At 39.8% G+C, this 27029-nt stretch overlaps 1 protein-coding gene across 1 annotated transcript; it reads left to right on the plus strand.

The window, feature by feature from the left end:
- Window positions 1–4354: 4354 nt before the first annotated feature.
- Window positions 4355–26293, plus strand: CCDC34 (coiled-coil domain containing 34). The gene is made up of 7 exons (XM_027852555.1): window positions 4355–4724; window positions 4765–5128; window positions 10608–10740; window positions 14030–14137; window positions 22115–22273; window positions 22981–23122; window positions 25242–26293. Exons 1-7 carry the CDS (start codon window positions 4355–4357, stop codon window positions 25457–25459), a joined length of 1494 nt encoding a protein of 497 aa, XP_027708356.1. The 3' UTR covers window positions 25460–26293.
- The last annotated feature ends 736 nt before the right edge of the window (window positions 26294–27029 follow it).

Consider the following 27029-nt stretch of genomic DNA (forward strand, 5'->3'; position numbering starts at 1 on the left):
CATCTTTGCCAAGAAAACCCCAAGTGGGGTCACTGGACATTACAGACTCAACAACAATAGTATATCTACTCAATCTAGCCCAAGGCATACCATCAGAAGGGGGTAATTAGGCTGCTAGAGGCAAATTGTGGTTTGTCCTTCATTTTCAAAGACCATGACATCAGGGAGATGATGACATGACTTGCAATTGACTTTGTTTTGAGTGAGGGAGGGCTCTGCAAAGTCACCAGCCTCACTTTCTCCTCTGGAGCTATCTGGGTCCAGTGGCCAGATATTGATCAGGATGCCTGGAGGTGGCTCAGGATGCAGTGGGAGACCTTGACCTTTTTAAGCTAAGGTCTTTACAGGTTCTCACTTTGAGTGAGGCAACACCCATTCGGTGAGTGGGTCACTTTAAGAAGTGAGTCAAGGGGGGGCAGCTAGGTGGCGCAGTGAATAGAGCACCAGCCCTGGATTCAGGAGGACCTGAGTTCAAATCCGGCCTCAGACACATAACACTTACTAGTTGTGCGACCTTGGGCAAGTCACTTAACCCCATTGCCTATCCTTTAAAAAAAAAAAAGCGAGTCAAGGGATGGCCCCTTTAATTTAAAAAAAAAAATCAAACTGGGAGTTTTAGGGTCTCTGGCCAAAAGAGAAACAGTTACTATTTACATTCACTGTGAGTCAGGAGGGCCCCCCCAAAAAACAAAACAAAAAACATTAAGTGGTGCTTGGGCAGGGACCTTTTGCTGTCCAATCCATGAGATCTGAAGTGAACTGAGTTTAAGACTTGGTCATTGGGAAAGAAGTCTAGCCAGTAAACCAGTAAGTAGGTAGCTTTCAGTGTTGCTAGAGGCAAATAAGGAACTAAAAAAAAGGGAGTGGACTGGTATAAAGAGTCTTGTACTTCAACAGCTTCTGGAAGCATCACTAAATTATGGTATAGCAATTGATAGTCTGAGGAGTGGCCTGGATTCATCAAAGACAACTTATGTTCAATATTTTTATTAAAAGCTAGGACCTTGTTTTCAGGAGGAGTTTGAGGTCATTAGGAAGCTTTACAATTTCCTGAAGATCTTTCCTCATCTCTGCCTCCTGGCTTCCTTCAAATCTCGTTAAAAACCTGCCTTCTACAGGAAGTCTTTCCTGATGTGTCTCAATTTTACTGCCTTCTCTCTGTTGATTTTTTTCCAATTTATCCTGTCTATAGCTTATTTGTATCTAGCATGTGGTCTCTGCCATTAGAATGTCAGCAATAAACACTGTTCATCCACTTGGTTTTTCCTTTGTGGATGGTTAGGCCAAACTTTTATGTGGTTATGGATCTCTTCCAGAAGGCTCTGCAGTCTTCCAAGAATACTAATACTTTACTGATGTTGTGTGGCTGTGACACATGAACAGTCTCTGAAGAGCTCAAAATCACTTTCACATAGAAAGTAATGAAGAAGTAGATGATGGGTGCGAGCAGGCTATGACCAATGAGGAACTTTGAAGAACATGAGTGGTTGTCATTGGGGAATTGTTTGTTGAAAAGTTAAAATGGGCATGTGGCAAGGGGACAGCAAGGGATCACAGGTGGACACCCCAGGTACTCCACTGGTGACTTTGAAATGTTAGAAAAAAGAGAGGACGGGCTTGAGCATGTTGGGTGGACCCCTGTGGTAAATATATGGGGAAGACATAGACAAGAATGTATAGGATATATAGGCACGGATGGGCTGTGATATGCATTGTTGGAAGGACTGCCCAAATGGATGAGGAGAGATCCATATGAATATCTGAGTAGATTGTTTTAAAAGTCAATAAATATGTTTCTTGAAAGACTTCTAACCAAAGTGGTTAAAATTAGGGCAAATTTGCTGATTGAAAATACTTCTTCCCAAAAGATTAAATTATAGAATCTTAAATTATAAATTTAAATATAAATAAAGGTTAAATTATAGAATCTCGAGAAATGAAAGGGACAGGTCATCTAGTCCAACCTGTACCTGAGCAGGACCTCCAGCCTGGTAACCCTGACAAGTGGTCATTAGCATCAGCTTGAAGACTCCCATGAATGGAGTGCTTACTGCCTCTCTCTCCCTCTCATACTTTTGGACATTTCTAATGGTTAGGAAATTTTTTCCCCTCCCCCGACTCACAATCTGCTTCTGAACAGCTTCATCCCATGACCCCTGGTTCTGCCCTCTGGGGTTGAGCAGAACAAGTTTAATCTCTTATCCATAGGGCAGTCAATCAAATATTTATAATCTCATGAGTCGCTACTACAGGTGCACAGCATGGCTAATTGATCAAACAAGGGCAGTGCCTAAATAAATGATTTTTAACTTTTTCCTGGCGTCTTTACTAAATTTGTGTCCAAATGCCAAGAGTAAACAAAGATTGGAAATCAACACATAATAGAAGGGCGTTGATAATCCAATTTTGAGGTGGTAGTTTCTTTCCTACTCCCTTTTTCTTTTAGATAGATCTATGTAAGTTTCACCTTGAAATTTAAATGCATTTATATTTCTATATGTACAAATATACCCTCAATCAAGTTAAAAAAGCATTTATTGAGTCTATTCTGCAAAGGCACTATGGTGAGTGTGCTGGAGATACAAAGACCAAGACCACAAAGTCCCTGCCTTCAGGAAGCTTAAATTTTACTGAAATCCCCAACAAGTAATAATTGAAATTCTATTATAGTGTAAGAGTTGATAAACAGAGAGGGTTCTTGTTATCAACAATTTCTTCCTGCTAAGTGGCAAGACCACCTGAGTTGGGAATGTGATTCTCTGGCTCTGGAACACTTGTGGGCTACACGAACAGAGCATGGGACTTTGATATAGAGAGCACAGGCTCTGCTATGTGTCTTTGGGCAATCCCTTGACCCTACTGGGTAACGGTTTCCTTATCTGTAAAATGAAGGCACTGTATTAGAAGATCTCCCAGGTCTTCCCTCCATCTGCAAAATGTAGTAGGGATAGAATGCTAAAGGGAAGGGCACAAGACTTGGAGTCAGTGAAATTGAGTTAAATTCTAGCCCGGAATTTGTGTCCTAGAGCAACTTTTTCTGTCCCATTTTGGACCAGAGGTTGGATCTTTGAGGTATCTTCTGGTTCCAGAGCTAAGATTTAGAATTTAGAATAGAAACAAAGAGAAGGGAGGAAGGGGAAGGGAACCAAGCACTTACTAAGCACCTACTATGTGCCAGGCACAGTGCTAAGCACTTTATAAATATCTCATTTGATCCTAACAACCCTGTGAGGAGAAAGCACTAGATCTGGGAAGGCATGACCTGGGTTCCAGCATTATCTCTGCTGCTTAGTACCTCTGTGACCTTGGGTAAATCACATCCCTGTCTGTGCCTCAGTTTCCTCCTTTACAAAATGAGGTTTGAACTAGGTAGCCTCTGGGGTACTTTCCAGTTCTGTAGTCTTTGTTCCTATGAATTTTAGCTCATCTATTCCAGAGCTGGGTATGTGTCCTGGACACTGTACCTTTCTGGGCCTCAGTTTCCTCAGCTATAACATGTTGCAGCAGATAGAGTGCTTGCTGAGTTTGGCATTGGGGAGACGAGTTTGAACCCTGTCTGAGCCTACTCAACCTTTCTGACCCTCAGTTTCCTCATTTGTAAAATGAAGAGGATGGACTCCATGACCTCTAGGCTCCCTTCCAGCTGATTCATTCAATCAGTCACCAAGTATTTATGAAATGCCTGTCAGGAGCTCATCGTTGGGGATGAAATACAGAGAATGAAGGAATCCCTATTGTCCAGGAGGTTCTTCCCCTGGGACCTATGAACTTTTTAAAAAAGGAGTTTCATTGTAATCCTATGTATTTTAATTTATTAATCTAAAAGCATTCTTCTGAGAAGGCTTCCACAGACTACCCATCTCCTGGCATCCCGGGATTCCTTCAAGCCCCAGCAAGATGCCTTCTCCCTGTGCATTGGCTCCAGCTTATACAGGCTCTCTCTCTCTCCCCGTATGTTATGTATATGTTGTATGTATGCATATGTGTATATACGTATATGATGTATACATATGTATTCACACATACCTTCTTATTTTCAGGTTGTCTCCCCCATCATAGACATCTAGTCAAGAGTGGAGATTGTCTTTCGCCTTTCTTTGTATTCTCAGCACTATTATTTGCTTGGCACGTAGTTGGTGCTTAATAAATGTTCATTCTTTTCTTTTTTTCTTTGTATCCCCAGCGCTTAATGAATGTTCATTGACTCCTTCCCTTTGTATCTTGAGCAGTTGTAGCGGAGTACCTGGCACACAGGTGGTGCTTAATAATGTTCATTGCCTTTTTTTTTCCTTTGTGTCCTGAGGGCTTAGCACAGTAGCCAGCACACAGTAGGCGCTTAAGAGCAAAGGGTCCCATGACACAAAGAAGACATTTAGGTACTCTGGACTCCCAGATCCCCTCCATCCTGGAGTGCGGGGGCGGGGGGGGGGGGGACGCCCTGGGGGCGTGGCCTTGCAAGTCACTCACTGCCAAAGGGGGGCTGAGGCCACTGGGGGCGGTGCCAGGTCGAAGCCCCACAGCGCCACCCGTACGCCGGACGCAGACGCGCACGCTATGGGACCGAGCTGAAGCTAAGGACGGGGAGAAACAAAGCCCCCGGCGGCGTGGGGTGAGGGGGTGTCCGCGCGCTGCCCTGGCAACGCGTGCCGGCCCCGGCCCCGGATTGGCTGCAGCGGCGGGCGGCGCGGTGCCTCCTGGGAGCGCGTTCCTGCCGCGGCGGCAGCGCCGGTTTGAACTTGGCGGCGACGGCGGCCTTGGCCTCAGCGGCGGGTTCCGTTCCGCCTCCCCTCCCCCTCCCTCGCCCCGGCTCCGGCCCCGGCCCCGGCGGCGCCGCCGCGGCCATGGACACTGAGGAGGGCGCGCAGCCGCCGCCGCCGCGCAGGCGAGGGGAGGCCCCTGGCGGCTCGAGCCCGGCGCCCGCCTCGCCGCCGTCCCTGCTGCAGAGCGACAGCGACGGCGCCGAGGAGCGGCAGCAGCGCCGGGGGCGGAGGCAGCACCGGCCCGAGCCCGAGCCCGGCGGGGCGGAGGAGAAAGCGCCGCCGCCTCCTGGGGAGGAGGAGAGCGAGGAGGCCGGCCCGAGGGGGAGGGCCGCGTCCTCGGAAGGAGGGGAGACCTCGGGGCGCGCCAGGTAAAGGACCCGCCCCTCGGCCTGGCCCTTCCCCGGGAGCGGAGCGCACCTCGGAGGACGCTGAGGCTGGGCCGGGCCGGGCCGGCCACGCAGGCCACCTCCCCCTCCTCCTGGTCACGCCCCCGCTGACCTGGCCTCAGCCCAGGCCGCTGGACCTGCTGAACTCCCTCCCTCCCTCCCTCCTCCCTCCTCCCTCCCTCCTTCCTCCCTCCTTACCTCCCTCTCTTCCTCCTCCCTCCCTCTCTCTCTTCGTTTCTTTCTTCCCTCCCTTCCTTCCTTCCCTCTCTCCCTCCCTTCCTTCCTCCCTCCCTCCCTCTCTTCCTTCCTTCCTTCCTTCCTCCCTACCTCCCTCTCTTCCTTTCTTTCTTCCCTCTCTTCCTTCCTTCCTTCCCCTTCCCTTCCTTCCTTCCTCCCTCCCTTCCACCTTGGGCAAGGTCTTCCCAACTCTGAGCCCTGATTCTCTTATCTTCTAATATTTGTATTTCCACATGAGACCTCTCCCCTCTCAGGGCCTCCTTTTACTCATCTGTCAAACCAAGGTATTGGACTAGATGACTTCTAAGGACCCTTTGCTGTTCTGAGTCTTTGATCCCATCCGTTTTTGTAAAACACATTCAGCTTCGAAAACCTAGGCAGAAAGAGGGCTGGGCGGGAAGACCTGGATTCACGTTCTGCTTCTGACATGTACTGCCTGTGTGGACTGGACTTGCCACTTAATTCAGGGCCCCAAGAGACTCTTTTAAGATCATCACTTACAAGGAATTGGAGGGGGAGGAGAGGGGTGTGAAGGGCCTGCTGATCTGTACTTGGCAGAAGTTTTTTGCTGGGAACTCCCAGGAAAATCACAGGACTAGTTTCCTTCTCGTTCCAGAAACCCCCTCACACAAAAAGAAGTTTTTAGAACCCCTGAAAAGGAACTCCTGGTATCTTTAGGCGGTGAGAGTTTATCGTTATTTCCATAGTGAACAGAGTAGAAGCTTAGTAAATGCTAGTAAAATTGAAATTGAATCCTACTGTTTCAAGGTGATGCAAGGGAACTTGGCTTATTGGATAAAAGACTAGCCTTAAGGGTCAAGAACACCTTGGTTCATTGAGTTCTTGCTTCTGGAACGTACTAGTTGTATCACCATAGGCAGCTGAGTTATGTAACTGGTAAGAGTTCCCAGGCAACACTTCCACAGTTGTGGAAAGCCAGATGACAAGCAGTGGTGGTAGGCTGGTGGAGGAGGCAGTTTCTATAAACTGATGAAATTTCAGGTTCACCCCCACCCCCAAATTGATTATTTATGAGGTAGATCTAGTGAATCACAATATCTCTGTATTGTAGATACTGAGAAGTTAGCCAGTACATCCAAAGATTTCTAGGGAGGCAGCATAGGAAGTAAAGAGCTTTGAATTTGGAGTCAGAAAACTAGAGTTTAGATTGAGCTTTATCTTTCTCCTTGTGTGACCTTAGGCAAATTACTTAAACTCTAAGCCCTGTTTCCCTTCACTCCAAGATGAAGGGTTTGGACTGGGTGATCTTTTGAGTTCCTGTTCAACTTTTAATCCTTTGGGTATAGAATCCAATTACTTTTCAATCTTGCTATCAAGTCATGTCATTTACCTACATATAATGTGATGGAAGTAATAGTTTAGAGTCAGAAGGAACCTTAAAGAATGTCTATCCATCATTTTGAAGATGGGGAAACTAAGACCCAACGAAAGTTGAGTGTCTTCTCAGAGTTGAAAAGCTGTTTAGTAGGAGGAATAGGATTAAAACCCAAATCTGTCCACTCAGTGTACTTTACCCTAGACCAGGCCTTCACAACCTGTGTAAGGGGCCCAAGGGCACAACGAAGGATTTCGGGCAGCCTGCGAAAAATGTAAAGGATATTTTCCTCTACATTTTTCACAGGCTGCCCGAAACCCTTTGCATTTGGTGCAAATCTGTCTTGGTGTGGGCGTATGGTATTAATATTAAAAGTTAATAGAATCATAGAAACTTAGAGTTGGAAGTGATCTTAGAGCTTGGGTGTGTGTGTGTATGTATGTATGTATGTATGTGTGTGTGGTCTGCATCTCAATGGATGTTAGACATATGTACAATATGATGGATTTTTTAGATGGAATTTTAGAGCAGGAAAAGACCTTAATTCACCACTTCATAATGTAGTCCATTCTGTTTTTAGGCTACTCTAATCATTATGAAAATTTTCCCAATATTCAACTTAAATCTGCCTCTTATTTTCAGGGGTGCTAGTTTTACCCTCTGGGGACAAACAGAAGTCAAATCCTTCCATATGTTGCTTCTGTGGTCAAGAACCCCCTACATTTTCAAGCTAAATATCTCCTGTTCCTTCTGTAAATCTTAGCTCTCTAATTTGTCAGTCTTTCTTGAAATGTGCTATCTGGAACTGAATATGGTGCTCTTCTTGTGCTCTGACCAGGACAGATAATAGTATAATACCTTCCTCATTCTTGGCACTATTTCTGTTAATGTTGCCTAAGATCTCATTAGCTTTTTTGGCTGCCTCTTCACGCTCCTGACTCAGTTGTACTTTTGCAGCCCACTAACCCCCTAGGTATTTTCCACATGAACTATGTTCCAATCATACCTTCTTCCTTATGTCCTTACTCGATTAACTTTTTGAAACTAAGTGCCCAGCTTCGTATGCCCTATTAAATTTTTATTAGATTCATTCAGTTTTTCTGTCTTACCATGGTAGTTGTTTTTGTTTGTTTTGTTTGGGGTCCTGATCCATTTATCATCTATATTAATTATACCTCCCCTTTTTGAGCTACCTACAGGTCTGGTAAACCGTTTATGTCATCTTCTGAATCATTGAGAAACCTGTTGAGTACAACAGGGCCAAACAGAGAGGCCCACAACACACTTGCTTTTTGGTTGACCTTAAACTAACTCCTTTCAAGTTGACATTTTCTATTAATCAACATTCTGTGGGTTGATTGATCTACCAGTTCCAAATCTATCTGACCATGCTATTAGAGATAGGCCCAGAGTGGTGCCACGTATTGAGTAACCCAGGGGCCCCAGCTACAATAGAAGGCAGGGGCAATGGGCCAGACAATTCCTAAAGAAAATGGGGTCTAGTCTTAGCCATTCAAATTTAGGATTAATTAGGAAAGCCCCCAGCAGCCCGGAGTACAGGAGCTGAATTTGACCTAAATAAAAACCACCTCAGTCAAGATCACACTGTACTTGGTAGTTACCATAGTAAAAGAAAGAAGATCTTGGATGACTAGTCCAAAAGACATTCTCAGTGAAGAGGTCAGAAGACACTTTGAAATGGAAATGCAGGAAATGAGACAAGGTCTGATCTTCTCTCAAGCTATGTGGTCTTCCTGCCAGACATCTCCCAAATAAGTATCCTTTAAGCATCTCAAACTCAACATGCTTAAAAACTGAATCCATTAGATTTGCTGCAACACTTTGTTCTCTGCTAAACTTTCCTGTTTCTATTTAGTGCATTACTGTTCTGGTCACCCAGTTTCACAGTCACATTGTCATATTTAACTCTTTCCTCATCTTTACCCATCATAACCAATCATTTGTCATGCGTTGTTGATTCTCCCTTCACTAAAACTGTCTTCTTTTATCCATTCATGTGGCTACCTCTTTAGCTCATACCTTCATCACCTCACCTGGATTATTGTAATAGCCTAATTAATGTCCTTTAATTTTCAATCTCTTCCTTCTCTGATACATCCTCCATACAGCTGCCAAAGTAGTCTTCCTAAAACACACGTTCTACCACGTCACTCCTCTGCTCAAAAGCCTTCAATCCCCTACTTCCTCTAGGAGAAAAAGTTAACTTCTGATGTTGCTATTTAAAGCCCTTCACTGTCTGGCAATACATCATCCTTGACACGTCATTCCAACCAAGCTGGCTGATTTGCTTTTACCTGATATGGAAGGTCTTATATCTTCCACCATCTTTTCATGCTTGGAGTTCACTGCACTCTTTTTTTTTATCCCTCTACCTCTACCTCTACCTCTTAGAATATCCTTGGTTTCCTTCAAAGCTCAGGTTGTGTTACTTTCTGTAAGAAGCCTTTTCTGATCTGCTAGTTAGTGCTTTCTCTTCAGTCCTCAAGATATTATGTATGTTCCTATTTGCTTCCATGTCATATCCTTCCAATAAAATAGAAACTCTCTGAGGGCAGAGAATATATTTTATTTTGTTCAAATGGCTTCTATGCTTGTCATACTGCTTTGTACATAGACACTGAATGATAGTTGTTGGATTAAATAGTTATGAAACCAACTCCATTAATTCTTTTATTTGCCTCTCCAATAAGACCCTGTAGTCCATCCTTCCATTTAGCTGAGGCTTCCTTTTGTCTTCTGGTTCCATTTATTGTGAGAACAGTGATATTGAGATGGTTTATTTCTCCCAGTAGTATATCAGTTCCTTAATCTTGGGATAGCGATCTCATATTCATAGTAACTTCAACTGAATCAGTGTTTATAGATAGATGGTCTAAATAATGAATGAAACTTCATACCCTCTGCTCCCTTTTGTGCCATTCCACCACTGACACGGCAGAAATGGAAGGCTATTGTCTATGACTGAGAACCATGTATTACTGGGGTTTTTTTCATATGTTGCCAAGCCAAATACTTCATTTCCTAGTGGCCAACCTGTTGGTGATTAGTTTTAGTTTAGTTATTAGCTTGGTTCTTTGAAGGCAGACACAGTCTGTCCCTAGAACCATACTCAAAGCCTTTTCAACATGGTAGAATCTGCCATATAGTATGTTGCTAGTGTAACCTTTGAGACCCCAGGCTTATCTTCATACTATGATGAGGCATTACAGTAGGATTTTTATGGAGAATTAAATGACAGCTAACATGTTATTTTAAGGTAGACTGTGTGATTTCCTCATAATAGTCTTTTGAGGTAGATAAGATGGTAAAAAATATCATAATCCCCATTTTATCAATAAGAATAAATGTGTTGAGCCTCAGAAGGATGACTTGCCTGTGGTCATGCATCTTAACTAAGTGTCAGAGCTGAAACTGAAACCCTGGTCTTTTAACTCTGAAGTCTCTTGCCCTTTTTACTTTAACTTGAAGTAAAATTTTGGTTTCTGAAAGGAATTAAAAAAAATAATTCTGGCTAGTTCCTATATGTCATGTGTAAATACAAAGATAGCTCACTTGTTAGTACTTAATGTCTTTTGATTTTATTGATGTGGTTTGTCCCTAGCAAAGCTAATCATAAACCCTTAGGACACACGGTCTTTATGAATTGTTGTGGCTGAAAACATTCATTAACCTTGATGACTGGCTTTCTGGTGGTCATGCTGGGGAAAATTTGAAGGTTTCACTTTTTATGAACTCCTTCAAAATGTAAGTCTCCTTATTGAATATAATAAAAGGTGTATTACATTTCACTTTTACTCTATAAATCAGTTTGACTATTAGGTCAACAACTATTTATTAAACAATTTAGAATGTCTTCTTTTTCAACAGAATTAAAGAAAGAGAAAATTCAGAAAAAGAACATCAATGGCTTGTATTAGAGGCGAGTCTGACACCATGGGAAGAGTGGTTTGTTTGCAAAGAAAAAGAACAACGTGCTCGTCTACAAAACAGAGCCTTGGAGGTAAAAGCGAGTTTTGTTTATTTTTTTTTTTAATTTTTTTTTTTCTTAATAGCCATATATGAGTTTGTAGATGTATTTCTCAGTTTAAGTGAAAATTTCCATGAATCCCCTTAGTGTCCTAATAATAAACAAGATAATTTTTGCATTTGGTTACATCAGTGTTTAATATTTTATGTCAGCCTTGATGTTAAGTATTTGCTTTCATTCAATTTCAAGGGACATTCATTGATACTAATCCCTTGTGCAAGGGGAAGAGGCAGAGATCAAGAAAACCTACTCCTTTCCTTGGGCACATTAGAAAATGAGACTTAGAAGGTTAAATGACTTTCCCAGGGTCACTTAGCAAGTTTATTTTAAATCTGGGACCAGAATCAAGGTCTCTTGACTCCTAAGTCCAATTCTGATCCTGCTGAATTCGTATGCTGCTTCCCAGAGATAAATGAGTCCATCTTCATTTTTCTTATTAAATCTATCTTGTATTTTTCACTCCTTGCTCTATGTTTTAGGCATCAGAAAAAGGCATACGTCTGAGTAAAAAACTGTGAAAGTCCAAATATTAGACCTTGACTGCTACTTTACGATCTATCTGCAGTATGGGGTTAAGAGCTTCTTACCTAGCACAATTACCCACATATATTTTCATACTTAATAATACCAAAGAATGGATCACATATTAGGCATTAGAACCTTGAAAAAATGGAGTCACTCATTACTTTAATTCGTATTTTTGCTCTCAAATTATTAACTTTTCTGTGTGTTGGTTTTTTTCCCTCTCCAAATAGATTGCAAGAATGTTTCAGGAAATGTACTTGTGATGAAAAAGGAAGGATAATTGATAATTAGGTTTTTGACAGTTGGAAAAGCTGTTTCAAAGTGAATTGAGGGTAGATTAGTTCACATGTTAGTTAATGTCTTAAAGGGAGATCATCGTTTCACTCTCCTATTCAGTAAACTCCAGTGGCTTCCTATTCTTTTCAGAATCAAATATAAAATCTTCCCTTTGTCTATTAAAGTCCTTCATAACCTGACCGTTTCCTGTCTTTCCAGACTTCTTACAGCCAATGAAAATGTCCACAGTCAGAGGAAGGAGAGTCTTGTACTAAAAATAGCAAAAGAGGCTGGTATCACTGGCTGTCCCCTAGACCTGGAATTCTCTCCAACTCCTGACTTCACTTTGCTCCTTCATATTTTAGCTAATATAATAATCCCACCTTCTGCAATAAGCTTTCCCTGATCCTCCTTAATGCCAGTGCCTTTCCTTCTAAGAATGTCTTTAGTTTATTTGATAAATAGTGTGTTTGTACCTAGTAGTTTGCATTTTGCCTCCCCCGTTAGACAGTGAGCTCCTTGAGGGCAGGCTCTGTCTTTTGCCTTTCCTTGCATCCCCAATGCTTAGCATAGTCCTGGCACATATTAGGTGCTTAATAAATACTTGTTGAGTGACTGCCTAACTTTAGGGATGGACCCATGGGGGAGGAGTTGGTCTTTTATGCAGAATCTATGTTGCTAGTGTAGGACTCTATTGGTTGGGAACTTGGAATGATGGGTATTATTTTTTTTTAAGTAAATGATTCTTTAGGGAAGTAGTGTCAAACTCAAATAGAAACCAGGACCACTAAACTGTTCATTAGGATCCCTGAGGGCACATACTGACTTAGAAAATCACATGTTAACATTATTTATGTCTTATTGTATTTTTATTTATTTTGTTAAATATTTCCAAATCACATTTTAATCTGGTTCAGACCACACTTGGGGTGTGTTTCGGTCTGTGTGTTTTGACACCTCTGCTGTAGGGAATTGAGAAATTGTGTCTCACTCAGTCCAGGGTTTGTAATAGGAGAAGGTAGGAAACTATTTAAGAGCTGCATTCATGAAGAGGAAAGAAAAATAATCAGTAAATGACTAAGTTTTTAAGCTGTCCAAACTGGACCAGGCTCAGAGTTAATACAGTTAAGTTGCATGCCCTAAGGAATGACAAACTGATGAAATTCTGGTTGTAGGTTTATCTCTCTGTACCGTTCACATTCTTTCTCTGGAAGAAGTGCTCAAACTTGCAGAGTCAAGAGATGACAAAGCAGTTAAATAGTCAAGGATATGAAGTCAGTTTCATTTTATGCCCCAGTTACTATAATGTCACTGAAAAATTTGTAGGAATTCTTTTCTTCTTCAAGAAAAATTCCTTCTGTGACCTAGGTTTGAAATCTCTTAACTATTCAGCTTCAGGGATACTTTAATTCCTATCCTTTTTAGCAAAAACTTAGAAGCCTTTCTTATTACCTCCCCCAATCATAGTAGTTCTTTTGAGTTATCTTGTTGGTAGTATACTATGGTACTAAAATTTACATGTTGAAAAACTGTCAGTAAAATACAGTATAGTTGTGTAGTTGAAATTTATAGTGTAATGGTACTAAGCAGATATTGCATCTCTAAAAAGTTACTTAGATTTTTTCTAAATTTACTTTTTTTTAATTAGCAAAAAATTTTTCCCTTCTGTTCCCCTATTTGGAAAAAAAGGAGGAGGGGAGGGGAAGCAAAACACTTGTAACAACCATGCATAGTCAAGCAAGACAAATTCCCCCATTGGTCATATCCAATAAATATATTTCTCTTCTTGTACCCTGAGTTCTTTACCTCTATCAGGAGTGAGTGGCATATTTCATCATCAGTCGTCTGGAATCTTGGTTGGTCATTGTATCAATCAGAGATCTAAAATCTTTCCAACTTGTTTGTCTTCATAATGTAGTTGTTATTTTATAAATCATTCTCCTCCATCTCTTCTCATTTCACATATCCATCAGTTTATACACCTCTTTCCAGTTTTCTTTGAAGGCATTATTTTTCATAATTTCTTATAACATAGTATATTTCATTATATTCATATATCAGCATTCTCCAGTTGATGGGTCTTGCCTTAATTTCCAGTTCTTTGCCTCCCCAAAAAGAGCTACTGTAAATATTCTGTTTACATGGATACTTTTCCTTTTTCTTTGATCTCTTTGAGTATAAGTCTAGTAATGGTATTTCTGGATCAAAAGGTATGCACAGTTTGGTGATTTTTGTGGCATGGTTCCAAATTGTTTTTAGAATGGATTCATAGCTCTGTCAGCAGTGCATTAATTAGTACCTATTTCCTTAGTTTTTTTTTTAATTAAAGATTTTAAATCCTAGCAGTCACTTAGGGTAGTAGTACCATTTTTGTTATATGTAGTCATACATATAATTATGTATTGTTTTACATGTGATTTAAATACATTATTGGATGCTCCTTTTTTGTATTGAAAAATAGGAACTAAGTCTACAACAAGAAAAAAGAAAAGAAGTGGAAGAGCGTGAAAAAAGAAAAAAATATGCGGAGGAAAAACACAAGGAATGGCTTCACAAAAAGAATGAACAGGTGAGAATTAGGCATTGAGGGTCAGGCCAGGTCCCCTTGTTGCTGTTATCCTGGTTGTCTTCTTCCCATTCCTTAATCTCTCTCTCTCTCTTTTTTTTTTTTTTTTTTTGCTGTTTCTTCTTCCTCCTCCTGCCTTTTCAGTGGAGGAATTCCCCAGGTCCTTGCCTTTGCCCCATCCTCTTCCTCCTACACTCTCCTGTACTGTCTCTTGTGCTTGCCCAACTTCACAGTCACCTTTGGTGCAGATGACTCCCAGTCTTGTGCCTCTTCAGCCCCTCACCTTCAGTGACTGATGTTTCCACCTAGACATCTCACTAGCACCTCAAACTCTCAGCCTTAATGAGATTTCTGCTCCTTACCTGTGGGACTTTGGACAAGTCACTTAACCAATGTTTGGTCTTCAGTTTTCTCTTCTCGGCAGTGCCAAAGGGCTTAGACAAGATGACCTCTAGATTCTTTCCAACTTTAAATTTGTGTCCTTTGAACTCACCATTTTTTCTCCAAATTTTTTCTTCTTGATTCATTGTTTCTATTGAATAGTATTGTCATTCTCTCAGTAAACTAAGCTTGAGAACTTTTATTTGTCCTCCTCCCTTTCCCTTTCTTCTCCCTTCTAGCTCTTCCTTAGTCTTCTTTCCTTAACAATATAATATCTCTTAGCATGTATTAACTTCTTTGTATTCCTATGACTACCACCCAGTTCAGATCCTTATTACCTTTTTCCTGGATGATAGTTTCCTAATCTATCCTGGATTTGTTGTTAGATTATTCTTGATAAAGCATTATTTTGATTGTGTCAGCCTGCTCAAAAGCCATCTATGAGATTCCTGTTGTCTGTGGGATAAAGTCTGAACTCCTTAGCCCCTCTTTTAAGGCTTTCCACAGTAGGGCCTCAGTTTATCTTTCTCATTTTATTTCCTAATATACCTCTCTATGGTACTGTAGCTTGACCCTCCCCATTTCTGTTTTTCAGCCTGAACCAGCCTCTTGTAAATGCCTACACTCTTTATCATTCTTGTGGTGCTTATCATATACTGCCTTGGATGTTAGTTTTTTTTTTTTAAACATTTCTTATTTACCCTTCTATAACAGACTCCTTGAAAGCCACACTTGGCTTACCTAGGTTTTTGTTGCTTGTTGATAATTGGTAGTTGGTGCTCAATAAATATTTGGTGAATGAGTCATTTGTGATCCATTTATGATCCATTCACTTGGTGGATGACAGTATAAAATGGCAAATGGCCATTTTCATAGCAATTTTTAGTACATCATGTTTTCCATTCTAATTTTATTCACTTAAAGGGGTAATGCTTTCAATACTAATTTTTATCTTAAGTGTAATCATGATTGTGCTTTTTCATAATTACAGTAAAATCCCATCAGTTTATACTAATGAGGGGCTTCTGAATTTCAGCAAAATGATTTGATTTTTCTCAGTCATACTTTGTGTAACCAGTTACAGAGTCTGGCTGGTAGTGAGGTATAGTGACAGGGGCCTAGGACCACAAGTCTGGGAATCTGAGTCTAGTCCAGGGCCTGACATGCACTATGTGACCTTGAACATGTCACTTAACAAGCTCTCTAAGCTTCAATTTCCTTAACTGTAAAATTATGGGAATTGTTGTTGCCATCAGTGAAATCCTGTGAGTCCTGTCTTCTCTCACAAAATTCCACCCCAGACACTGGGCCAAGACAGGACCCTTCTCCCCATTCTTGGTGTTGTTATCTTCTGATCTGAAGGCCATCTCTCCATCTCTGTGCTTGACTTCAGCACTTCACTTATAGCATTTTTCCTCACTTCATCCCTTGCCATTAACCTTGGATGTGACAATCCCTTTAACCCCCTGACCATATAGAGCAGGCCTGCGGCCCACCAGAGGATTTCCTCTACATACAAAAGATGTTTTCCTCTACATTTTTTGCAGGCCTTCCAAAATCCTTTGGCATGCTGCAAACGGCCTGAGAGCTGCAGGTTTTGCAGGCCTGATATAGAGCATCCTATTCCAGAAACTCCTTCCATCATACTTCAGCCAGCCCAATCCTGGCGTGATTGCCACCTCTCCAATCCCTTCCTTGGGCTACAACCTCTTCTCTTCTCTGACTCCTTCACTTCCCCCAGAGCTGCCTTTGGCCCTCATTGTGTCCTTTAGTGCCTTCACCCCTCATTCTCTCAGTCCGTTTCTTCCACTCTGGTTTCACTTGTCTTCATATCCAGCCTTGATTGACCTAATGGTCATCCCCCTGGAATCCCTCATTTTCCTGACTGTCCACTATTCTACCTATAATTGTCAACTCTTTATTCTTGCTCCTGGGCTGCTCAGGCTCACTGGAGAAAGTCACAAAATGGAGTCCACGCTACCTTATGTTAATGTTGTCTCTCCTCTGAAGGTGGTTAAGTACTTAACACGTTGTTGGAAATTCTCCCTCGATGAGGGAGTGGGAGGATGACTCCCTCCCAGCCCATAAAGGCCTCCCTCAGGAGGCTTCCAAATTATGTTACTAATTTTGTCCATTTAAAGTCTGTGTGCCTCAACTTCTTCCTCTATGGAATTTTATGATGTTAATCCTCTCTACGAGTAGCCAATCCATCTCTGTTTTTCATGTAATTTCTTAACATTTTCCCTCTTACTTTCATACCACCTTCTTAAAGATCAGTTAAAAATGACATGATGAGTTTGTTATTTTTAGTCTTTGCATTCTAAAGCTAAATAGAAATGTTTTTGTACCACTTTGTTTTGGACTCTGCACCTCTGTTCTACTTATACAGGCTGCATAATTGAGAGTTAACATAAAAGGTCATTTTCTGTTATGAGAAATACTTATTATATGAAATGTATATGAGAAATACTTATTAAAATCTGAGGGAATTTTCCATAGCCCTTTTAGATGCTCATTTCAATTAAAGAGAGTGTTAAATCTGTGCTGTAGCTCTTTGCCATCTGTGATAAACTTTTTTCTTCCACAATAACAAACAAATTTGAGTAACACACATAGTTTTACCATGTCCTTAATTATTATTGAGCCAGTGCCTGCTTCTCTGTAACTTCCTCCTTCTTGTCCTCCTTTTCCTCTCTGGGACCAAGCAAAATAGCTTTCATATGACAGCCTGTCAGGTAGCTGAAGACAGTTCTCATGTCCCACTTCCCCCACCCCCGTCCTCAGCTCCTGGCTAGCTAGCTGTGTGACCCAGGGAGGTGTGAACATGACAAAGGCTTTTGGTTCATGCATTTTTGAAATTCATATTTATAAACTACATTGTGCTATGCCATTCTTTTTCCTACTAAAAGCCTCTTATCTTATCTTCTAATTCCATGAAGCTAATTTTACCACAGTAATCAATTAAACAAGGTTGCTGGATTTCTAAGAATGCAATATAATGGTATGAGGTGATATATTTACTGTTTAATTCATGGCATTAAACCTAATCTGGTTATGTGAAATGTGACTGTTCTCCTTTGAATGGAAATTGCGGCTGGAATTTAATTAGGAGGATACTACAGCCTTTGGACGTACACATCCTGTGAGGGCAAATTTCCCATCTTTTTATTTTAGAGATTAAGCTTCCGCTCAAGAAAGAAGATGTCTATTCCTGAGCACACATAATCCCTAGGGTACCATCAGTCATTTAGGGAGGTCAGGCTGGCATTGGATAAAAGTGCGTCTTATTTGGAGTCAGAGGACCTGGATTCAAATGCTAGTCTGTTGTTTACTCTTTGTTTGACTCTGGATAAGTCATGTGACTTATTTCAATCTCAGTTTCCTCATCTGTAAAGTGAAGGGTTTAGACCAGAAGATCTTTAAGGTCCCTTTCAGCTCTGGATCTAGGATCCTGTGATTTACTTTATTTCTTCCCTTCTTAAAGCCCATCAAATCTCTTCTGATTTCCAGCCTAGGCAGTTTTAACATTCATTTACAAAAGTGGGCCCCCTGGTTCTTCTCTTCTTGTCTGGCTTCTCATTTTTTCCTCTTTCCCTGTTTACATTCACCATGTGTGGTCCTCAGCTGCCTTAGCCTGTGTTCATATTTTAGACATATCAGGGGTGGTTTCTTTCTTCAGGTCATTTTCACTTTGGTCTAACAAACTGACAAGTGGTGTTCATGATATCCTTTTCACTGGCCTATTTTTTGAAATGTGACTCTAAAAAGAAATGACATCTCATTTGGCTATGTTTCTTTCTGTTCAGTCTTACTAATTTAAGCTCTTCTTTTTTTTTGAAGGACATTTCTTTTTCTTGCCCATAATTCTTGTTTTGTATTCAAAGAGAATTATGTTTAAATGTTTTAAAATGAAAGCCATGCCACAGTTCCCACAACATGGGATTGATTATTTCACATGCAGCAGGGTTGGTGTGGCAATGTATATTTGTAGAGTTATATAATAAAGGCAGCCTATCTCATTAACAATAACAATAAACAATTTATTATTATTGTTATTTCCACTATGATTCCTCTTGCTGTGGGGTAGACTTTTGTTTGCCTGACCAAAAGGAGAATTGTAGAAGCTAAAAGGAGTGTTGTGAAGAGTGGGCAATTACTGTCCTAGAAAGGCAAGGTGTAGAGGGGTGCTTGGGTGGGTAATTGGGTCATATACATTGCTAAGGTTATCCTCCCTCAGCTCTCTCCTTTTAGAGGAATATCTGCAAAAATTAAGAGGAAGAAGGGAAAGAAAGAATCAGAAAGAGCAGAAACAGAGTTTAGTAAACCTTCACTTACATGTTCTCAGGACTAGGAACTGCAGAAGAAAGTTGTCTCATCTGGCTCCCAGATTACTAGGTGCTTTTAAGGGACCTGTCCCTTATTTACAAGGCTGACTCAATAACATGTTGCAAAACTGCAGACAAAGTAGGTGTTTCTGGAGAAAAGCTACCATTGACGTGAGCGTAATAGTATTTATCAAAACACCAGATAATTCTTAAACCCAGTTAGTCAATATTTAAGACATGATTTTTCAGCAAGAAAAAACTTGTAGTTTTAATCTTAAGTAACAGTGTTTGTGGGGTACTTTGCTTCCCCGGAAGCATCACTTTCAGATCTGGTGTAGTGGAAAGAACATTAGATTAAGCTGAGCTCAGTGCCAGGCCCAGCCGAGCCTGTTACCAGTTTATGACTTTGAGCCAATCACAGAGCACTTTCTTAGTCTTGCTTTCCTCATCTGTAAAACTGCCTTGTCTACTTCATATACGTGGTGTGAGAGACTCCAATGAGATTCGTGTAAGGTACTTTGTAACTGTAAAACATGATATAAGTATGGATTATCCTTGCTATTAGGAAGTTTTCTATAAATAAAATCAAGAGGGAAAGCATTCTTTGTGTAGTATGATCAGAAGTCTGTAACAGCCAATTGGAAAACAGCATCTCTGTGTTGTTACTTTTTCCTCACCTGACAACACAGTGTGAGTCTCTTCATTCCTTTAACCCGTATGAAGAGCGTTTTGTATGCCCATCACTGACTGCCACACACGGAAGATAACACCTGTCCTCATAAAGCTCACACTTTACATTTTTTATTTGTAGGTTTAAACATTAAGTGTTTGGGTTCATAATTCAGGAATCCTCTTTTGCCATTTCTCTCAGTTTCTTTCCATTGTTGTTCTAAACTTTTTCCCTACCTTAAGTACTGTAAACATTCATTCTCTTCTTTTACTCCTGTTGCCCTCCAAACCTTGCTTTCCTCTTTGTTATTTATAAGCTATCAATGTCTTCCTTGATGATTCTGCCTGATAGAGTGTTGTCTTGGGCTCCGTCAGAGTTCAGGGAGAGTTATCCCTGTAAAGTGCAAAGCAGATCAGGCACTCTGAGGCTTTTTGATCTCCCGGTACTTCTTAACTCTCTGCACTAGGTTTTCCCTCTTGGTTTTTTTTTTTGTTTGTTTGTTTTGTTTTTGTTTTTTGGTCTGTTTTTTGCTGAGGCAAGCGGGGTTAAGTGACTTGCCCAGGGTCACACAGCTAGGAAGTGTCATGTGTCTGAGGCCAGGTTTGAACTCAGGTCCTTCTGACTCCAAGGCTGGAGCTCTGTCCACTGTGCCACCTAGCTGGCCCCCCCCCCCCCGTTGGAAATATTATTAAAACATCAATTCTCTAGTGTTTTATACAAAAGTAGTTTCTAGTCTTTATGCCTTCTTTTGTCCCAGTGAAGAATTCCTATATAGAATGCCAATTCCTTTTCCATATTTGCTTTGGACAATTTTTCCTCACTCCATTTATACAGGGAAAATTTTGAGTTGATATAAATAAGATTTATATCTTATTTATAGCAATAAATTGTTCATATATTTGTATATGCAGTTTTCAGTTTACAAATCAGTTGCCTTATATTTGATTTGATTTGATTTTCCGTTCTGAATTCTCCTCCCACTTACCCTTACCCTTACACTGAAGCAAGAAAAACAAAACCGTTACAAACATGTATGGTCAAGCAAAATAAATTCCTGGATTAGCCATATTCTCTTCCCCCCACCCCCCTACACACTTGGGCTGTGATCTGTGCTCTCAGCCTATCTAGAAGTAGGGTAGATGTTTGATCCCAAGTACTGGAATTGTGGTTGGCTATTTTGTTGGTCCGAGTTCCCAAGTCTCTCAGAGCTGTTTGTTTTACGGTGTTGTTATTATATAAATTGTTCTCTTGGTTTCGCTCACTTCACTTTGTATCAATTCATACAAGCCTTTCCAGGATTCTCTGAAACCATCTAATCAGTTGTGTTGCACTAAAGGTTTATAAGGATTTTTTTGGAATTTTAACAGCATTCTCAAAGAACAGATGTTCTAAAGTGGTGGTCAGGGTCTCAAGCTTGTCCACTACTATTTGTTTTAGAACTGTCAGGGGAGAGGTTAGTTTTAGTGACCCTTGGGGTGGTCTCTTCCAACTCTCTGATTCTTTGATTCTCTAACAGAGCTACTGTGTTAGTGGCCTATTGTTGTCTGGCTGGAAGTATTTCTCCCTCCGCTCCCCTGAAGCTGTAGTAGGCACAGCTACTGAGTAGCTTTCCTGCAGAAGGTAAAGCCTGTAGATTGTTTCCTCTGTTTCCTCCTGTTGAGGTCTTGAAGGGGCTTTTCCTCCCTCTGTTTCCACTTTTCATAGGGTAGTGCTTGGCCATTTTGTGCATTTGGAACATTACTAAGTGGGATTTTTTTTATTATTTGGGGAGATAAAAATATGTATTTTTTCAGATTTTCAAGGAAGGAATTTAATTTAGCCCATCTTTCTTCTGCTACATAGAGGTTGGCATTCTGTGGTTGATATGACACTGCCTACACTTTCCAGATTCTGAAAATTGTTCTCTTAGTCTTTATTCATGTGAGCACTTTTGTAGGTGAATTAGATTTATCTTATCAAATAAAAAGGAAACATTTCATTCCATTATGTGAAATCATTTTTAATGGATTTTTTTTTCCCATTAAAAAAAAAGATGTATAAGAAATGTACTGATAGAAGTTTGGGTTGTCTTTAGCTTACCTTGGAATGGTGTTTAATGTGTGGTAGCAAAATCATGCATTTGACAATACTTGGATGCTAAGTAGAAAGTGAAATCAGTCGATATAGTGTAATAATTTTTATATCACTTTTTATAATTTTTGCTTATGTACATGTTGAAATACATTCTTTCCCTGCGCCTTCATTAGAATGTGTACTCACAAGGTCAGAGATAGGTTTTATTTCTGTTTTTTTAATCCCTGGGGCCTTGCACATTAGGTGGTTAATAGATATTTGTTGAATTGATGTATAGATGTTAATATTTACAAACTCCATTGTCAAAGGAACATACATGTGCACAATTCCTTTCTGGAGTAAATAGTCTTGTCTTTTTTAAGAAATCCAATTTAATCAAATTTTATCATTTGAAATTGTTAGTTTTCCACCTATTTTTAGAAGTGTACAGAATTGAATGTTAGATGTCTCTTGCCTATAACAAGAACATGCAGAATCAGGTGTGTCGTTAATCAAATTTGAAGGATTTTCTTGTGCTTCTTATTTTTAAAGGAAAGAAAAGAAAGGGAACGGAAGCTTAATAAAGAAATGGAAGAAAAAGCAGCAAAGGACCTAGAGAAAGAGCATTTGCAAGAAAAAGCTAAAGAAAAATATAAAGAATGGTTAAGGAAAAAAATGGCAGAAGAACATGAGAGGAAAAAAAAGGAAAAGGTATGGATCCAAAGTGGCGCAGAGGGATGTGTCATGAAACACGGACCCGAACCTTGGTTTTGCTATAGACACACAATAATTGTGTGAGCTTTTAACATTCTGGGCCTCAGATTCCCTCATCTTTCAAACAGCTAGGTGATGTCTAAATGTTAACATTGTAATTTTTTTTTGACCATTCTGATTTAATGGTTATAACTAAGCACTCATCTCTCGGTGTCCATGTGAGCTTGGTTTATTTAGGAGAAGGTATTCAGACATTAGGTAGTTTGCATGAGATAAGTTATTCTTTGATGTTCATTATCTTTGAGTCCTATATTTAAGACATAGAAAATATTCTACTTTTGAGGACCATTATACTGCCTGGCATTTTGTGTTTGTTGAGAGTGGGGTTTTGTTAGGTTTAAAGCAAATTATTTTAGGTTATTTTGGAACATTTTGTGGTATTATGTTATGGAGTTGTGTCATTATAATGGTCAAAACAGATATTTTTAAAAAAGTAGATGACAGTTTCCCTCTTGGGCTTGGTGACTTAAGTGTTACCGAGGAAAGACCCTTTCACTGTGTCCCAGGTGAGAGTAAATTTCACTCTTGTTTATAGCTAATGAATGGTTGAAGTAGATAGCTAATAGTCTCTTGGGTGGAATGACCAAATCTCATGTAGATTTGAATACTCTACTCTAAGAGGTCTTTGATTTCATCATTTTAAGGAAGAAGAAAAGCAGCGGCTTGCTGAACAACAGGAAAAAAAAGAAATCTCTGAAAAGAAGTTTAAGGAATGGCTGCAAAATGTGAAAAACAAACCTCGTCTCATTCCGAGAAGCTATGGCTATGCCAATGGGAAACTGACAGGTTAGTTCTTGTTCTCCGTGACCTAAATAAAGGCAAATGAGCTCATGGTTGGGGGAGGAAGTTTCATGTTGTTTGTTTCCTCTTGAAAAAAATAGCTTATGAAAAACAAACATTTTATCTAAAATTACTATTTCAGGAAGCTAGCTCTAAGATCTATATGCAATTACAAACTTAGTGTTTTTCTGAATCAGAATTGGACTTCTTTTTAAAAGCAGCTGTGAATTTTAAAGCAGTTATAAAACTATGCTTTTAAATCAATGAGAATGTTTGATGGTAAAAACGTAATATAAAATTTGACATTTCTTCCAGTTGGCCCATGAAGAGTTATTCTGGAGAGGTTTCGTGTTTGCTACTCTTCTTACCCCTATCTAAATCAGAGCTACAGATTTCTTTGGGAGATTATTCTTGTAACTCCAAACACCAGACAGCCCATGAACCAGACAGAAAACCAGTTGCTTTTTATGCTTTATGCTTGGTCTGATTGTAGATGGTGGGGACATAGTTTCTTTGTGCTTTCTGTTGGAAGCTCATAACTTGCTGACAGCTGCCTTTACTTGTCTAAGTGATTTATTAAAAATACCCCCATTCTGTTGTGTTCACACAATAGAACATATTCCAGACTTTGTTTTGACCACCGTGGTGAAGTGTGTGTTGAAATATCTTCACTCTTGATGGGGACTGCCATTGTGTGACTGACACATTCCTGCTGTCAGGGCGTAGGCCTCTCATGCATGGCACAGAGGTCATCAGTTACAGATACTGAACTGAGTTTACTTGTTTGGTTTCTACTTGTTTGAAGAAGGGTAATAATTAAACAACACCAGTATAATCAGAGGAGTTAATGTTAGAGGCAAAGCTTTGACTAAGTATCCCCTTACCAATCAGGACCTAATCGTTAAATTAGTTAAATTGCCGGGTGGCTTCTCAAATGGATTTTTTCTTTTTAAAAAAATTTCTATTCATAGCTTTTTTTTTTAATATCACCTAGTTTTTTTCTGTAAGAAATATTTATGTAAGAATACTGTCATTATCATAGCAGCTGAAAGATAGTACATTAGTTTAGTGCTTTAATAAAAAAGCACTTTATATACATATCTCATTTGATCCTTATAAAGACCGAGTACAACTCAGAGGTAGGTACTGTAGGTACTATTATTATTCTCATTTTATATATTGGGATTTTGACCTTTAGAGACTCTCAGATGACAAGGTGAGCATCAGAAATAGAATTCAGCCAAGTTTCCCTGAACTCTCTGGCCTGTATTCTTTCCACCATGCTATACCATCTCAGCTCTAGCAATCTTAAGCTGCTCTGTGGTAGTCTTTGTATCCAAATCATGGTCAATTTTTTTAAAACATATTTTGAGTGAAATATGTGAAAGGAGGATGATTTTGGGCTTTGCATGGTATTTGCCATCTGGCCTTTTTTCACAGTTTTGTATTTTAGCTCTTAGGAGCCATAATTTCATTTAATTGCATACATTCGTTGCAATAGGAACTGTTGATAACTAATTGTGTATTAAAATTATAGTAATGCAGTTAATCCTTGCTAATTTGAATGACACCAGTGTAGGCGTTAAGTAAATTTAGACAACGTATGTGATTCATGTTGAGTTAAATGTTCTGTATCATTACTTCTTTGTAAATTTTCAGGGTCTTGTGAGACCTTGAGGCTAAAATCAGTAACATTTTCAAAGAAGAGAGTCAAGATAATGAAGGCTCTTTTCAACTTTAACCTTGCCAGTTTGGCTTTTAACTAACTCAACTCATATGATGTCTTGGTAGTAATATTTATTGGTTAAGCTCCAGGATGTCACATTAGCACTTAGCACAATGCGTGGTACGTAGTAGGCACTTAATAATTGCTTTGAGACTGACTGTATTTGGAAAGCTACATTATGCTCAAATTCATACTTTTCCTAAAGCAGACTGGTTTACAGTAAGCTATCTCCAGTTACTCCAAATCAGTGAGGCTTTACTTCTATTCCATTATGAGGTGCTAATTTTAAATTGTTTTTCCATCTGGTTCCTATATACATTGGAAATGATTTACTATCTTTCTTGGGTTTTTAAACAATGAGAGCCTTTGGAGAGTAATCAGTCTATTTTTCATTCTTAGGTTACTACAGTGGAATTGCCTGCCCACAGCCAAGCTTTTATAATCCAATCCCATGGAAGCCCATTTACATTCCTCCACCTAAGGAGTCGAAGACTGCTGTAACTGTGAAAAAGAGCAAAAGACCTGTGTCCATTCCGCCTTACAGGTCCTCCTCTTTGGTGTTTCATAAAAACAAGGGCAATCTTTGCCTTGGAACTCTGTGCAGAATGCAAAGATAGTATATGTACCAGATAGCCTGAATGCTAAAATACTCTTTTTTAAAACAAAACAAAACAAAACTAGAACTATTTTTGTTACTCAGTATTAGCTCAGTATTTTGTGTGATGATTTATCATTTTTTGTAGCTGTCAGTAGGAATCTGCAAGTTAATTAAGGGAGATATTTGCACTTTTTTATTTTTATAAATGTTTCAGAGGTGTGTGTTTGTAAAAATTCGCATATATACAATTAAGAAATATATTTGTATTTAACTTGTCTAGAACTATTCTGTAACACCAATAAAATCAAAAGATTGTTCTTGTTTCTTCCACAGTGTATGTTCTTAGGATTATGTGTAGCAATGTAATTAGAATAAATCTTGTAATGAATCTGCTTATTCCAGATAACCCTTAGAAGAATCTTTATAGGATGGTGTTTTATGAGAATCAGAAACTAGAGTTGTTGGTGTTTTTACTATTTCCTGCAAAAATTTTGTTTGAAAAAACAAACTACCAACCAGCATTTAGTATTGTCCTGAAAACCAGAGAGATGAGACTCCTGAGTTTTGTGATCTCACAGTAGTGAGGACAGAGTTATTAAGCTTTGGATATCAGGGAGGACTTGAGAAAAAATGGTCAGTTGATGGTAATTTGTTTGTCTCCTAAAATGATGTTGTTTTAAAAATCTAGTCCCCCAAAAGCTGTGTCCCAGAATCATGCATTTTTACTGTTTAAAGGAAGTAAATTTTGCAAAGTCTGATATCACTGATCTTATTGATAAATAAATTGAGACCAACAGTAGTATCGAAGGATTATTTTTAAAAACACAGTTTTATTAAAATATAAAACTTTTAATCATTGTCTGATTTTTTTTTTCCTTTTAGAAGAAGGGCATGGAATGAAAATTTGTTGTGGCAATTTAAAAATCAGTAAGTTCTTGTCAAAGTGATACTTGCTTAGAGAATTGTTTCACAGCCCTGCTTGTGTCACATGAGCCCAAACTGGTGATTTATCTTCCCTAGGCGAGGCTATTGGTCACAAGAAGCCTCCGACGTCCCTGAGGACAAGCAGAGCCTCTCTTGTTGTTGAACTATGGGGTTCCTGCCATCCAAAATGCACCAACAGTCAGACAGCTTTGAGGAAGGATGAATGAGGGATGGGGTGACCAACAGGTATAGCCTAGTAGTAGACAGAGTTGTCTAGATTTACTCGAATAACACGGGAGATAAGGAGGCCTCCGAGCAGCTCAGGGTGGTCTGGCTACTCCATAAACTTCCAGCTTATTACTTTACAGGACTAAGTTCACCAGTCGATTGAAAACATCAAGTCTGCCAGTGTCTCAACAATGTAAGTGTAACTCTAAAAAGCATTTGCTGTTAGTCCTAAAATGTGGTGTGGTGAGAGTAGCAAGCTACAGAGGGTGAAGAAGGCAAAGTTATGCTATTTGAGAACTTCTGGGTCCAGAGGATTGACTTAGTCACTCATGATTTTGTGCTATTCACTAAATCAACGCTTAATGTGTTTACCCACTGTGTGCACAAAAAGTGCCCAGTTCTGGAAGTGGTGCACATTGTAGATAAGATGCGATCCC

This window comes from Vombatus ursinus, unplaced genomic scaffold (assembly GCF_900497805.2).
Source record: "Vombatus ursinus unplaced genomic scaffold, bare-nosed wombat genome assembly UNPS02009770.1, whole genome shotgun sequence".
NCBI lineage: Eukaryota > Metazoa > Chordata > Mammalia > Diprotodontia > Vombatidae > Vombatus > Vombatus ursinus.

Excerpts from the sequence above, each read along its gene's own strand:
- CCDC34 (XM_027852555.1), top strand. The coding sequence starts at position 4,355 with ATGACACAAAGAAGACATTTAGGTACTCTGGACTCCCAGATCCCCTCC. Across the intron at positions 22,274-22,980 it reads AGAGGAAAAAAAAGGAAAAG|GAAGAAGAAAAGCAGCGGCT; the intron begins GTATGGATCCAA and ends CATCATTTTAAG. Across the intron at positions 23,123-25,241 it reads TGCCAATGGGAAACTGACAG|GTTACTACAGTGGAATTGCC; the intron begins GTTAGTTCTTGT and ends TTTCATTCTTAG.